Here is a 17,001-nt window from a genome sequence, read left to right as displayed (position 1 = left end):
TGTTCAGATGACTTTTCAGATGATGTTAAGACCAAAATAATCGTTGAAGACTAAAATGCATTTACTTATGATATGTATTTATATGATTTATAGCATTAAAGTATCTGAATAAGTTATCGTAATATAAGTGAAATTGTTTTTAAATTGCTTTGTGAATTCACGTTACTAAAATGAAACATTTGAAATACTATAAATATAATAAGTAAAATGTATGTTACATTATTTTGGGACGATTGTCTTTCAAATTAAATTTTGATTTAATCTGGTAGTAGTCGAATTACAGATATTCGATTTAATTTGAGGGGGGTGGGGGGAAACATTTTTTTGGTAAAAAATAATATTATCATGTCTGTGTATGTGAAATACAAAAAGCCAAAATAAAAATATTAGTATTGGATATCTTTGTAGATTTATCAGTGAACCATTGAAAACGTACAATGTGACATAAATCGATACAAAAAGCCACCACTTCAGCTTGCTATAATTATTCAATAATAAGCATTCCAACGCAACTGTAATGAAATAACAATGTATCGATTCCAGTTTATGTCGTTACATTTGATAGTTAATGCCTATATGATATTATATAGACGGATGCTTGTATATCCATGAATAACGAGGTTTTGGATATTTGACAGATTCCTTTCCATTACAACGTAATGATATTGTCATACGACTAGCAGAAGTAATATCTTAAAATTTTAAAATGGGTTTCAATGTTTTTAAATACATCTTAAAATCGGTTCTTTGCATTGTTGTTATAAATTAAATTCACCAAAAAGTGTTTAAAATGTTGACTTCTAAGGATGTTTTGAATCGATAATTTCCCAGAATTTAATTGGATTTAAATGTATCACCTGCTCGATTTTTGGAATTTAGTCTTGAACAAAAATGATTATTTACAAATGGCATTGTCTGCCTATTGTCAAAGTGAAAAAAGGTCAATAAGTGGGTTAATATACCAAAAAACAAATGTATAATAGTCATATTGGTAATATTCGCAGATGAAATATACATTGTTTTGTAAACAGAACATCTATTGACTAAAGAGTCGTTAAGTTGTTTGAATGTTGACAGAACATTCATTGAATTCTACTGACATAGAAAATCGATGGAAAGCAAATGTGAAATACATTGAATATATCAAATGTTTTTTTTTTTTAATAAATAGGACTGATTTAAATATGAAAAGAAAAGCAAAGTTCATGGAATTTTGCCAATAAATTATTGATCAGATTCGATCTGATTTGTTTTTTCCAAATTTTTCATGATTTTTCGCTATTTTTGATTTTTGTTTTCCTGTAATAAGGCAACTTAACGCATATGAAAAGTTAATTTGTCTGAAAGTTAAATAAACCCGAGCAACAAACTTTCGACATATCTGCTATCGACCTAATTATGTGTTGTCTTGAATAAGGATACAAGTTTTATTTCTTTACGTTGAGAAAGTCTCATTTCTAACTCCACATCCTTTTTTCTTCACAATTGAATGACTTGAATTTTAAATTATACAAACTTTTTAATAAAGAATTATCTTTTTTCCTTTAAATTTGCTGGTCCAATTGTAAAAAACTATGTTTATGGTTTTTTATGTTATGGTTCGGGATTGTTTGGGGTATGCGGTGTTTTATTATCAAATAATTGGTTCAGAGTTTATGTCTATAATGTATGAATGTTATTGTGTTAATACTACTTTTTTTTCAATTTCAGATTTTATTGGGATTTATTTATGTTAGTTCTGTTAATTGCCAATCTGATCATACTTCCTGTTGCCATATCATTTTTTAATGACGATCTCAGTACACACTGGATAGTATTCAACTGCATATCAGATACAGTTTTTTTCCTGGATATTGTTATTAATTTTAGAACGGGTATGTATCCCATTATAGTCAATTATTGACTTAATAATTGTTTTTGTAGATGAATGTGTGTCGAACAGATTCGAACACAATCAGATGAAAGAATATAACTAACTTTTGACATTTTCCAAACAATGACAGACACTTCTTTAACAGTGAACACAACCAATAAAAAATTGTTGTCATTGTGTTTCGATCCGTTTAAAGGTATCATGCAAATCTTTTAATATAATTTTTCTTTCTTTTTACTTGAAATTTAAAGTACGAGTGGGGAATATTGTAAAATCAGAGAACGTTTGAAATTGACAAAATTGTTTCCAATATCAAACACTTCAGATTGATTTAGAAAGTGGAGAAGATACAAGCAGGCAATATAAAACCACAAGTCAAAGAAAGACAACTCTCTGTCCAACATAAACATTTCGATAATTTTAAACTTTCTTTCAACGCTTGTCCGATTACAAATTTCCTGATTGATAATTCGATGTTGATGTTGCTTATTCATGTTTACTCAGTATATCTGTTTACTATAATATCGTAATACTAAAATTACAACTATATGCTCTATCGATTATGGTTCGATTCATTTCTTTTTATGCCAGTCTGACTAAATAGCAAAGAAAGAAAGAATGACCATTTTTTTATGCTTAGGCCATATTTTGGCTGGTTATTTGAAAACAAACTTAAATTTTGAAATATAGAGATCATTTCCTTTTATTCAGTTTTGATTAATAGGTTGATTATACTTGATATCTTAAAATTGTCAACATGAAATTGAAATTGTAATCACGGATTCAATGCAAAAAAAAAGAAACCGTCATCATCTTTCTATTACCTACAATTATAAGTAGTAAACCAATGCGGTATTAAAAAATTTGAACCAATACAATAAAATGTAGATGTTTTGTTCACTTGAATATTTTTTACCATAGATAACAGGTGATTCCTTGCCCGACTTTGGTTTTATTTTTTTGTCATTTTTGGTTTATAAGCTCTTCATATTTTTAATAAGCTTTAAATTTTTAAAAATTTTGGCCCCGAGCATCACTGAAGAGACATTTATTGTCGTAAAGTGCATCTGGGGCAGAAAATTGGTACCGTTAATGTTATTGTAACGTCTGGTGTATTAAATTATAATAAACGAGAATATGTTAGTTTAGGCAGCAGTAGTTTACCGATATTCGTTCATATGAATCAAATGAGAAGATGCAAAGCAAGGTAACAAAACAAAACACTGATGGAATTGTAAGAACTCAAAAGGGAGCGAGACAGGGTGCATCAACGGATTACGCGTCTCTATTATGGTATATAAATAAAGGTAACAGTAGTATACCGGTGTTCAAAAGTCATAAATCGATTGAGAGAAAACAAATCCGGGTTACAAACCAAAACCGAGGGAAGCACATCAACTATAAGAGGAAAACAAATGAACAACAGGAACACCGAAGTGCAACAAAAACAAACGCCAACACACATAGAAACGAACTATTTGATAACAACTGCGACAACATGTCGGTAGTGAGTTCAGACAGAAACTCATATTATCGGTCAATCAATTTGTGATGGTGACGTAAATTTTATGTAGTGCGGTTGATATGACATCATCAATATATCTGATAGTGCAATTAAAGAATTTGCAAATACGTCAGATAGGTTAATATTTCGGGTAGTCGGATTGATTGATCGATGATTTGAAACAAAAATTTATAATATTTTTTTAGGTTAAAGTTTATCTGAAATAAAAACGACTAAGAAATTGTGTCCAACTTCTCAAATATTAGCAAAGAAAAGTACATCAATTTGTATGTTACAATGAGTTAAAAAATAAAACGGTTTATCTTTACATTATGATTTTTAGAATGTTTGACTCCAAGCATGTTCCATTTTCCAGGATCTGCTACTTATCAGAAACTAAGATTCTTCGTATACTTGCTAGTCCTTGTCACTTTGGTACAAATATTTTGTCTCAGTTCGAATTTACCGTATTTCCATACCTTTCATGTTAAAAAAAGGCAAATTAAATAAATTTGCTGAATTGTTTATCGATTCAAAGTTTTTTTGTGTTTTTATCGTTTATTTTTTTTCAAATAATTTGCACGGCATATTAGATAATATATATATTGTCAGAATAACGAGATTGGCAATCTTTGCTTATGTCAATCGAATAAGTTGGTATCCCCCCATGGGCTTCTCTAATATAGTTTTGTACTGGAACTGAGTATTGGCGTGTTCCTGTGATGTACACAAACAGTAGAAAATCACTTGAGTATAGTGCGTAACGAAAATTATCTTGCTTTTGCCGATTTTTGTGTTAAACAGAAAATAACATAGAAACAATAATGTACTTTTTAAACATTCAAATTTGTCCCCGGCGAACTCATATTGATACTGTCGTAGCAGAGAACGTGTCACAGGAGGGCCAAATGACTAGACAGTCCTGAAATTGTACAATAAAAACAGATTAATTGTCAAACATTAAACTTGATAAAATGCGTTTGTTGCCTCAACATGATTGTATTGTCTGGATGTGAAAACAAAATCGTCTAGCAATAAAACATAGTTAAAAGATGACATTCTATATATTGGTACATTACAAAACTACCATTGTACACAAGCTTAGCAATAAAAACTATTACATTTGATTGATCTCTATGGTTGTTATTCAAAATATCAAGGATATTATTTCCCGCAGGAGTCATTAGATGAGTGAAGAACACTCCCGGTCGAACTCAAATTGAAAGCTAAAGAGGACTGCTTCGTATATGAGATTTGTATTTGCAAACAAAATCCACTGTATTTAATGTAATGAAATTAAATAAGCCATTAAATTTTATTAATGACTTTGGTATAGATCAGAGACACATGGATCTAGTCGTTATACCTGTCTATTGTTTCTCGATGATAGCATTTATGCAATTCTCAAATAATGAATGCATGTTCTTGTAATTATATTGTAATTTGCCTTGGATATTATTGTGAAATCGATCAGACTGGAATAAAAAAAGACAGTAACCGGTCGATGAGGCGTCAACCAAAGAAGACAATAAAAATAAAATAAGACATCAAGAGGTCAACATACGGACTCGAGCAATAACGACAAGTTCTCATGACCTTTTGTCAAAACATACATTGTCCCGACCCTTGACATGTTCGGTATGATTAATAGAGGATTGTTTTTAAATGGCAATGATACCAACAATATAACTTCATGTAAACGAAATTCTTAATTCATTCGTTTTACAAAGTCGAAACATTTCTTTTTTTTTTCAAGCGAAACGGTCGCCTTGATAATGCTTTAGAGAGGAATTTTAATGACACCTTAAAAGTGTCTAAATATTGATTAAAAATAACACATTCCCACTTCTGTAATCCAGTACGGACCAGTTATCCCATAAAGTATATAATTTCGAAAATGAAGTGCATGATATATGGAAAAGTACTACAGATTTTAGGAATCTGTTTTTAAAAATGCGGCTTTTTGTACTAGATTAGTTCATTCCAATTGTGAAATTATTGGAGATTTTTGAATGCATGGAAAGTAAGAATGTGTATTTGTTGTCGACAGACACCCTTAAGCTTAAATTTTTTGCGAATTCATATAATCCTTGGTTTTTACCAATCGAATTAAGCATTTTCAAAAGACTTTGATCTTCGAACCAATAATGTTAAACGATCACTGTCTTAAATATATTAAATATTTCAGCCATGCAAGACCATAAAGCAAAGAACGACATTAAATGCTCATTTTCACATCTTATTACGTTCATTTACAAAGAAATGCACAATTTTCAATTGACAAACGGATTTGAAGTGTGTTTTGTAGATTATCTTTTTGTCTCCATAGATGTTCACTAGCTACAGTTGGTGTCAATTTTTTGTTTTTTTTTGCTTTAGATATCATCATTTGGTGTCGATCACGACAAACATGAAATACCTTTTCGAAATGTGCATATGGTGCAGAATATCATTTAGGTAGCTTGTAATTTGTGTTATGTTTATATATGTTCAAATATCGATATTTTAAAGTGTTCGTAATAATTCATGGAAAAAAGATGGAATCTTTTATCAAAAAGCAGATAACATAATAGTAGGTAAATTAATTGGAACTTTTGTTCACATATGGGCTCATCGCAAACTAGACTTTTTATGCAAGAGTTTTACCTTTAATCTATATATGATATTATTACAATACAATACATGTATATATACAAAATATGATGAACCAATAAGGTTGCATGAGTAAGATCATACTTTATCTGTTTGCAGGTGTGATTGTTAATGACTTTGCAGATGAAATTATTTTGGATCCAAAGCTAATCGCAAGACATTATATAAAAAGTTGGTTTTTCTTAGATTTGATAAGTTCCATTCCAATGGATTATATTTTCCTCTTGTGGGATGCAGAGGCAAACCAGCTGTTCCACGCAGGTACTGAAACCAGATTGGATGTCACTCCTTATTGGCAAGGTGATCATTCTCGTATTTACACGTAGATGTTCCTCAAGTCTTATGTATATTGAATTTTTGCTCACGTTACTTCACAAGCTATATTTTATTGTCATTTTCAAATAGTTGACCGTTCCCTTTATTTAGCATTAATGATTATCAATCAAAAAGCGCTTTAATTGTCCTAGAAAATAAATATCTGGCCTTTGTATTTGTTTCTTTATATTAGAATTAATTTATGTATCTGCAGAAATAAGAAAAACAAAAAACAGTGACATGTTTCCAATGTATTGACGCTTCTATAATGTTCTTTGCATTTCCTGAAATAAGTGTTTTGAATCCTTGTTTAAACAGAAGACGACCGTTCCACAAAAGTTGCATTCAAACTTACTTGCTACTATTTATCTCCCATTTTTATTTGCGTTTTATTGCTGGTGTGAGAATGGTCGCCTTGCAGGGAACGTATTATACATTCTACCTGCATGTTCATATTTTATTTATGTATCTATCTTTTATTCTTGATGTTGTTACTTGTATTATGTTCATGTTTTTGCTACTAGCTTTGTAAATAATTGTCTTCTTTCCGAAAACAATATTGTTTTAAAACTTTTGTCCTTATTTAATCTTTTCGTCGAAGTATTTTGTTCAGACGACGTTATATTAAACTCATTTGTGCGTTTGTTGAGCATAAAATCTACGTCAGGACGATGATCTAAAGGAAAATATATTAATTTAGATAATGTCCTTGTCACGGTTTGATAAATGTGAAACGATATGATACATACATGTGCTAAAAAAAGTTAAATCACAAAAATACTGAACTCCGAGGAAAATTCAAAACGGAAAGTCCCTACTCAAATGGCAAAATCAAAAGCACAAACACATCAAACGAATTGACAACTAAGATATAGTTGGATAATATATGTAAAAATACAGACGTATGCTTGAAAAGTATGAAGCGGGCTCAATGACCTGGTCAGTCCAAAGTTGCAGGTAGCAGTGTGAACATAAAACATTTAAATGACGTCAAAAATCAACGTACAGTCAAAGAATTTTTCTGGTATTGGAAATGATATGAATCGAAGCCATCGTTATATCAAATTATTTACCAAAACATAGTGTTCGGCGTCAGCCTAGTTTCACTTCGTTTCGTTTATCTTTAAATCAATTGAATATACAATATGGAAATGAAAATCTGTACCGGTGAATCATAAGCATAAAATGCAGAAATGCTGACAACAAAATGATGAAATGCCACGTTTTACACAATAACAATCTCTTGTGCAATACGCATATTGTGTCCATTTTTTGTCAGTTCAGATTTTATGAAAGAATGATGTAGTCAATTGTAAAGGTTAAAGGCCAGTATCTGAACAAAAGGAACTGATCAACTACAGGACTTGTGAGTTTTCAATCAGACAAATGCAAATACAAACTTTAAAAAAAAATAAGGCATCTATCGTGATCAAAATTATATGAATTTAAAGCTTTGAGCGTATATTTCTGTTTAATTGTACACCACATCTTTGTAAAATGTATTTATTTTATAGAAAGTTGTCTATTATGTCAGAGTGACTTAAATATAACAGTGTAATCATTGTTAAAGATATACGAAGCTCTTATGTTACTTATCTTTCGTATGAATTATTTCCAGAATTCATTTCAATATCTATTATTAACATCTGTTATCAAAATACATTTGTAACTACATATAGTATTGATATTCTTGGTATGCTTTTATGTTTAACACATAATTTAATGTGAAGAAACAAATTATTATTTTCTATTTTGATACTAGTAATTAATTGTTTTTTCTCCAATTTTCTAATACATATCAACAATTATTTTTCAGGGAGAGCCCTACGAATGTTACGATTAGCCAAACTGCTCAGTTTACTAAGATTGCTCAGGTTATCACGATTAGTAAGATATGTACAGCAATGGGAAGAGGTAAAATCACTTTCAATATATTAATGCACTATAATTGTTAATTATATCTAGTGAAAAGTGTCCTTTTATATTGAATTCTGTTCGACATGATATTATGATATTAATCAGCAACCTCTATCTTTATTGCAGATATATTGTATATAACATATTATACATACTATGTATTCCCATTGTTCAGAAGATATTTCAAATCATCCATTTTGTGGTATGCAATAAGTTCTGAAACTGCAAGCCTTCTAAGTTCCTTACACTAAACTAAACACACATTACCCAGATTCTTAAAATAATCCTGTGAGTAAAAGTGGTTTTTTTATTAATTATACTGAGTGCCAATAGAAACCCAACTCGAACATGCATTTCCGTTAATGGAAATTCAAACCGACAGATATTCTTTGGAATTTGACCAATTGTTCTACGATTTTTAAGACTTCTTATGATATGCATGATGCAGAAATTTTCAAGCAATTTTATTAGATTGTAAGGTTCACAAATTCAACATTTTAAACCAAAAAATCGAAATTTACACTTGGATAGCAAATTTCCACATTATATTCCTTAATAGCAATATCAAAAAGGAATACAAATTATCAATTTTCCTTTGCATTTGTTCCAGTGTAATGGAAAGCCGATTATATGATCAAAAGTTAAAGTAGCATGTACCCAAAGGTTGAGAAATCAACTGCAAGAACATTTTTGTATTGTTATTTCAAAGGGACTAAATTGGATTGGGATATGATGTATTGCGTTTCTATATGCACTCAGTATATGTTAATATGTGTGTGGTGTGCTCTATATAATAATTGACAGACATATCAGACTGATAAACAAAATTGGTTAAGCACTTGATGTAACGTCAAGAAAAAGCTATCCAGTTCTTGTATTTTCCCCATTTCAACAAGAACATCTGAATGGGATTTCATGGCGGCAGTAATTACAAAAATTTCCGAAAGGTTTTTAACAGGGATAATTATTGTGTATTGGTGAAAATGACGCCTGGATATGTATATTTATTCTTTATTTATCATATTCAAAAAGTCAGATCAGTATTATACGCTATATCTATGAATCAGTTTTTTGTTTTGTGGTACAATCCTTCCCTTGTCACATTGCATGTATATACATAAACGTAAGCGTTAATGGCAATATACATGTACATTAATTTATTTATTTTTTTATATCATAACAGAAGTTATACATTGCACAAGTCATATATATTTGCCGCATAAATAGCGTTATTAATATTATATATATATATATCATATGTATCTCATTACAATCATTAGAAATCATTAAAAATGATATTATGAACATTTCAGTACTGGTTTGAAAACTCTCTCTCTCTCTCTCTCCATATTTATCAAATGTGTTTGAGTTGTTAATCCATCGGCTAATTTTTCAATACGCTTGAATTCTCAATCTTGAATCTCGATATCAGTATGATGTTTTACGCTGCATGCCGATAAATAGCATTCAATTATATTTTTTTTTTATAAATTAACACATTTGCACATTAAAAAGTCATTCGCTGCTGAATAGCATTAAACAGCCTTTTTAACGGTTTCTTAGCTTTTTGCTCATTTGATTGATTTGCAACCATAATTCTAACACAGTTCATTGAGTCATCATTCTAAATACTGGCGTCAAAGATAAACTCCAGAAAAAAGCTGTATACTACTGGAGTTCTTAGTTTCTAGGACATATTCTGACTTAGCAATATGAACCACACATCAGCATTGTTCTATTATATTCAATTCATACTGAAACCACAATCATAAGTATTAAAACCAGATATAGTTACAAGTGGCCAGTTCAATTAAAATTTTATCAGGAGACATTTTATGAATTTTATATCGTCATGTTTAACAATTATTAGATACTGAAACCAATTTTGTTCTAAGGAAACAGTTTGCTTCAGATGAGGATTACGTTAAGGACATTACTTAAAGGTCTTGATATTTTTTTTGTTGTACCTTAAAACTGTCAGGTTATTTAAAAAAAGTTTTACAGATTCAAAAAAAGCTGAACCTATAATTATTTTTAGTCAATGTGATAAAAGGCAAACATTTTGTGATTAACTGGGTTTTAATTGTAATGTGCATGTGCAGAAGTAATTTATCAAAAGTTTCTGACAAATTAATTCAATTCAAACAATTTATTAATCTATATAATATTCAGCTTAACTCTTATTTATTTTACATGAAAATTTGATTATACCTAAATATTTGTCTTAAAATGAGAATTAAACAATTTAACAAAATGTAATTTTTCTCACACACAATAAATAAGTACAATGAAAAGACATTGGTCTCCTCTTAAACTGAAAACAAACAATAAAGTAAAGTATATATTAACTCAATTTGCATATAGTATATTGAGTTTGCACATTTGTAAAAAATTACTAAAATTCCTCACCACGTTCTGAGAATGTTATTTACCCATTGTAAAATGTAGGTATTTATTTTTCAATCAGTTTGAGGCCTGTCCTTGTTTGACAAAATGCGGACGTCGCAGGCGACCTGGGGTGAGTTGTCATCTGAAAAGTGATTGAACAATTATTTTGAGGTGATTTTAGCACATGACACTATGCTTTCTAGATGCACGATATTTTAGAATGTTTAGATTATAAGTTTTAGCGGTAGATTTTATATAAAGCAATATTTTCTTTATTTAATTATTTTGCATCAATCATATCTTTAGTTGATTCATCATAGAAGATCTCTCAATTATTTTGAACAAAAACGAAGAAAAATCCATTCCCGTCGAAATATTGAATTTTCCGGTGACACTCTGATGGAACTAGCCTGCGGCGTAAGCTGTGTCAGATTCTTTATTCCTTATTTCTGTGTCAGAATAAGTTACGGAAACAAGTTTCAAACAGTATTTTAGAAAAGTGAATGTAGACTTTTGTTTGCCTTGCAGTAAAAAGTGGTTTTTGCTGACTGCTTAAAAGCTACTATTAGTGCACTGCTTGATTTTAGATCAGTTTTATCAATATCATCAATGTTAATGGTATAAAACCTGCACAACAAATGTATTATAGCAATATTTTAAATTATGCTTTGTTTAACAATACGCCGAATTTATACCGAGTAAAAGCTGAATATGAGTTAGGAAGTTTATCTTTTGAACTTCAGTGGCAAACAAAAGTCTTTGGAAATTCAATATCTTATCCATATGTCTAAATAAGAGTAGTTTATCATATTCATTATCATAATTATTATAATTTTCATTTTTATACATGCAGCGAGTTCGACTGGTATGAAAACATTCACTTTTCTAATTGTTAAAAGTCTCAAAATGATGGATTCATCTGTGAATATAAACATTTATTTGTTGTTAGGTGTTGTGGTAAAAAGAAATGATACATCAGGAATCAGCAATTTTCAACATGAACAAAATGTATGGTAACATTATATTGAGACTTTCAAATTAACATATATGTTATCAGTTAAAATCATGCATGTCACCTTTGTAATATAGTGTACTGTGTACAGAATAGAAGAACGCATGAAAAATGTTCAGTACAGAAAAAAACGTAGAAAAGTAACAATATATTGCATATTAGAGTAAACAATAAGGGGAATTGTCGAAAAATTTGCTCAGTAATGAAGGATATTCCATAGCTCATGTTTTAATTTCTAGATATTTATTGTAAATTGTGGCAATATGCCCTGGGGTCATCAAATCATATACGCTTTATTTTACTTATTTCTGCTTATTTCATTGCTGTTTTGCATCAGTTACACATTGTTAACTCAATGTCACTTAATGTCTGCTTTTAACTTAGCTTCATAATTATTTGCATGAATAGCGACTATTTTGGCGATCTCACTTACTACAATTTATTGATGCATAAATGTAGTTGAACATTTTAAATGAACTTGAAAATATTTCAATCGAATTTATCGAACTTTTTTCTCGCCCTTATTTTTGGGTCAATTTTCTTATTCAATGTTGGAAAATTCTTATATTTCTTAATTTGTTATTTCATGTTTTGCAGTTTCTTGCACTAGCCGGAAAATTTATGAGGATTTTTAATCTAATTTGCCTAATGTTTTTACTTGGACATTGGAATGGATGTCTACAGTTTTTAGTTCCAATGTTACAAGACTATCCCAAAGATAGTTGGGTGTCCATTGAGGAGCTGAAGGTTTGTACTTTATTATTCATTTTCTTTCTATGTCAGTTTGTTGATATTTAAGCTTGTGATTTACTGGAAATATGATTCTTTAAATTTATGTATATCAACAATATTGCTGATACATAGCAACACATTTTACATTGTATCTCAAATCCTCCAATGTTGTAAAGTTTCTTTTTGATGAATATGTCTCTTCTTATCTTGCATTTTTTGTCAGTTGTTGTATACAACTCGTAGTATTCAAAGAAATGTATCGCTACTATGGTGGAAAGAAGAAAACCGTTTCGAAACGGCCAAATTTGTCAGGTCTTATGCTATTTATGTTCATATGTTCCTTGTCAGCTATTACATTTGTGTAGATATATTCTCCATATACATACTTTTTCTTACAACTTCTTAACTTTATTTACCCAATACAATATCGATGTCTATCTAGATCGACTCAAGATCAAAGAGATATAGTAAATTAACGACCCCCTTATAATCAACTGTCATCGTAAGAAAATTACATTTGAAAATTATTAGTACACTATTGGAGGAGAATATTGAAAGGAACCAACCGGAAATTGTAATACGACAAAAAACAAAGTGTCAGAAATCTATCATAGGAGAAAAACCGCCATACAAACTTCCTTAAACCGATAGTAATACTAGTTGCACATCAACGAATGAGGAATTGGTTATTGCTGAAGTGAAATAATACATAACCTTTCATTCCATTGGTATCTTTCACCTCTTTTATATATGATTGAGGGGCCGTTATCATTTTAAATCGTCTAACCATCGAAAGAAAAAACTATTTTAATTGAATTAGTGACTATATCACACCTGTATACCTTGCTGCTTAAACATTTAGAATGTGAATATATCATCTGTCCAAAAAAATAGAATTTATGACGGCCACGTTGAAATTGTCTCTTTTGTCGTATATATTTTATTGATTTATTACGGTTATTTGACTAAGCAAATTGATAAGACAATTTTCTGGATTATGTCTCCCTGAGGCATAAAGTGTTGTTATTTTTGGTATTTCAATTCTTATTAAGTAATCTTGATCCAATGGATCTACTCGTTTAGTATATAATTACCTTATGGAAAATGTGTTATCCTATATAGATATGTTTATCGTTAACCTCTATTATCTAAGTGCGGTTAGAATACAGTTCTTTGAACCCTGATTGTAATTTTCCAGGAGAGTTTTATTGCATTTTTTGGCTCAATTTTTTGCCAAATCCACATAAATTTTATCTACTTTATTTGCTACCTTAGCAGGATCTGCTTACCCTTCCGGAGCACCTGAGATCACCCCAGTTTTGGTGGGGTTCGTGTTGTTCAGGCTTTAGTTGTCTATGTTGTGTTTTGTATACTGTTGTTTGTCTGACAGTCTTTTTCTTTTATAGACATGGCGTTGTCAGTTTATTTTTGACTTATGAGTTTGAATGTTCCTTTAGTATCTTTCGCCACTAGCATTATAATTCGAAAATTTATCTGTTTTATACAGTAAAGTAATGCGTTTTCAATTGTAAACAGTTAGTAATGCGTAAAAAGTGTCAGCATTTCAATTTTGAGGAATACAACCAAATTTCGGGAAATGCAAGTGCGTGAGCAAAAACGTTCAAATATAATTTGTCAAAGAAGTCAGGTTAAACAAATATTTTTTGAACAAAAATTGCCTAGAGATTGTCATATAGTAGTTTTTGTAAGGTAAATTGTATTAAAAAACCGAACCCCAACGGAAATTCAAAAAAGGGCAAGTCCATAAAAAACTGACAAAATCAAACGTTAGACTTTATCAACCATCGGAACGAATGGAAAACAACTGTCATATTCTTGACTTGGGGAAATTTTATATCTATTTGGAGAATATTGCTTGATTGCAACGAAAACAGCATCGTAATAGATAATTCAAGGTGTGATTTAGATTGCATATCAGTTGAATACGATATTTTCATTCAATTCCAAGACTTTTTCGTTATTATTATTATTTACTTTTGTTGGGTTTTTTTCTTGGTATGAATAAACAGACGTTCAATGTGTTGGTGTGTTTGAAATATGTTCAGTAAAAAATACATTCACAGCGGTTATTCTATATATCTAAGTCAGAACAAACTATATGCATTTTTATCAAGAAGCACACGAAACGTATTTTACTTTGTCTGCTATTTATATTAATAACTCTTTAGTTGCGTCAACTTTGCATGTTCATTAAGTGTCCGATGTGAACATAAATAGAAAACAACTTTTAATATTCCAATTTAATCTTTCTTTAAAATACAAAAACATAGATGTGTTTCGAATTGAATAACATGAAACTGCCTATTGGCATGTGCAAACATGTAGTTAAAGCTACAATTCATGAAACATAATTTCTTATTGATGGAACTCAGATGAATTATATATAAGGAAAACAAAATAAGTACCATTTGACATGATGCAGCATGTTATAACATTATGACGTCAAAAGATCATGTTATAGCTTGGATTGTTTTTTTTTTTTAATTTCAGGACGCTCCGTGGTGGACACAGTACACGTGGGCGTTATTTAAAGCTCTTTCACACATGCTATGCATAGGATATGGAAGATTTCCACCTCAAAACTTGACAGACACTTGGCTAACTATTTTGAGTATGCTAAGTGGCGCCACCTGCTATGCACTATTTTTAGGTCATACAACTACTATCATACAGTCTTTTGATACATCGAGACGACTTTATAACGAGAAGGTATTAAACACTATAATGTAGAATATCTTAGTACTTTTATGTGTTTTTATTCTCTCATCTTCTAAACGCAATACTTTCAAATCTTTCAAAACTAGAATAATATGGATATTAAAAGATGATTATAAAATATGACAGCTGAAACGCATGTGCAACATAACAATTTTGAGACAGTTTTCCGTTTTTATTGTTGACTACACATTTGTATGGTTACTATGGATCTTTACTATATATATATAATATGTATTCTTTTACTGTGGGGAATAATACTGAATCAGATATGAGATGACTACAACGTTTCTTCAGACTAAAACACGATCGTTAAAATTGAAGTGTCATTGTTTCACATGGACAAAAATTAATTAGGCTTCTCTGTTTCTTGAAAGACGATTTTCACTCGAATATACTTTGTATTATTTAAATAATTATTATCAAAATCTAATTTCGTTTTCAGTAGGCTGCATGTCATACTAATGACGGATTACTAAGTCTTTAGTTTTCTATGTTGTGTTTTGTGTACTGTTGTTTGTCTTTTGGTCTTTTTGCCATGGCGTTGTCAGTTTATTTTCGACTCATGAGTGTGAATGTCCCTTTGGTACCTTTCGCCTCTCTTTTACACGAAACCGATATAAAGTATGTAAAATGTCATTGGTCATTCATTCCTTTGAAAGTATGACATTACCAAAATGCTACTTATCCCCGAATTATCACTTGACATGAGCAACACGACTGTTGCCACTAGTGGAGCAGGATCTGCTTACCCTTCTCGAGCACTTGAGATCACAAAAAATCACATACGGTTTTTGGTTGGGTTAGTGTTATCCATTCTAATGTTAAGTAGACAGTTGTTTAATTTTTATTTGCCCAAATTGGTATCTTCTATCTCTTTTTGTAATAGATTGAGTAGATATCTTACTTTATTCCGACGGGAAACAATAGTGCTCCTCTTTTCTCCGACTTGTATCTATTCATTTGAGGCAGAAGTCATACAGGAGCTTCTCCGGGAGAATGAAATTTTAACAAGTTCTTCTATATAGATTGTGCACTCTAATTTAATGATTCAAAGTTTTGTGACTATGTTAACGCCTCTATCACATTGAATTTAAATAAGGGGATATATCAGATATAGTTAGTCTTCCTCATATTTTGACTTACATCTAAAAATTGACGATTATAGGTCAGTTGAGAGCAAAACGTTACGACAAACGGGATGATTTCAGCTGCCCAGTTATGAATTTCCATTTCTATGTAACAAGATTCAAGCATTACCTTCATATGAAGTATATCTCTCTCAGTTGAAACGATATTCCAGAGATTGCATTTCCTATCATGACTACATTGATAGAAGAATGCTGCATACAAGGCAGTTATTGAACCAAGGGGGTCAAAGTGGTATAGTTGAAGTTGTCCTTTGGAAAGTAGCCAACTTGAGTTGATTGACCCTTATGAAATATAAGTGTCACAGAAGATCACGGATATTTTTCAGTTGTTGTAACCCAAAATCCAATCCTCTCTTCCTCGATTGTGACATCAGTGGATTATTCTTATCTCAAAGTTTGTACTTACCATGAGCAAAATGATGAGTGCCACATGTGAAGCAGGATCTGCTTACCCTTCTGGAGCAACTGAGATCACCTTAGATTTTTGGTGGGATTTTTTATGCTCAATCTTTAGTTTTATATAAAGTGGTGTGTTGACTATAATTTCTCTCGTCTCCGTTTTTCGTTTTTTGCCAGGATGTTGTTAGTTTGTCTACGACTTTAAAAATCCCTTTGTATATTCCACCTCTTTATTTTTCAATATATGAAATTAAGAAAGTGGTGTGTGAAACAACTAACCCCAAGGCTTGTTGGTGACCGCGATAAATAATGAAAATAAACT

The 17,001-nt window shown here is 30.6% G+C and overlaps 1 protein-coding gene across 1 annotated transcript in view; it reads left to right on the top strand.

The window, feature by feature from the left end:
• The window catches only part of LOC127735294 (potassium/sodium hyperpolarization-activated cyclic nucleotide-gated channel 1-like), a 108,771-nt gene that overhangs the window by 83,672 nt on the left and 8,098 nt on the right, over positions 1–17,001 (top strand). The window contains exons 3-8 of the mRNA XM_052245421.1: positions 1,711–1,874; positions 6,129–6,290; positions 8,161–8,258; positions 10,729–10,779; positions 12,259–12,408; positions 14,905–15,123. Of these exons, the coding sequence (XP_052101381.1) occupies positions 1,711–1,874; positions 6,129–6,290; positions 8,161–8,258; positions 10,729–10,779; positions 12,259–12,408; positions 14,905–15,123 (844 nt within the window). The remainder of the gene's footprint in view (positions 1–1,710; positions 1,875–6,128; positions 6,291–8,160; positions 8,259–10,728; positions 10,780–12,258; positions 12,409–14,904; positions 15,124–17,001) is intronic.

The sequence above is a fragment of the Mytilus californianus genome, unplaced genomic scaffold (assembly GCF_021869535.1).
Source record: "Mytilus californianus isolate M0D057914Y unplaced genomic scaffold, xbMytCali1.0.p SCAF_3, whole genome shotgun sequence".
NCBI lineage: Eukaryota > Metazoa > Mollusca > Bivalvia > Mytilida > Mytilidae > Mytilus > Mytilus californianus.
Note: the sequence above shows the minus strand (reverse complement) of the source record. Positions and strands in the feature narration are given on the sequence as shown.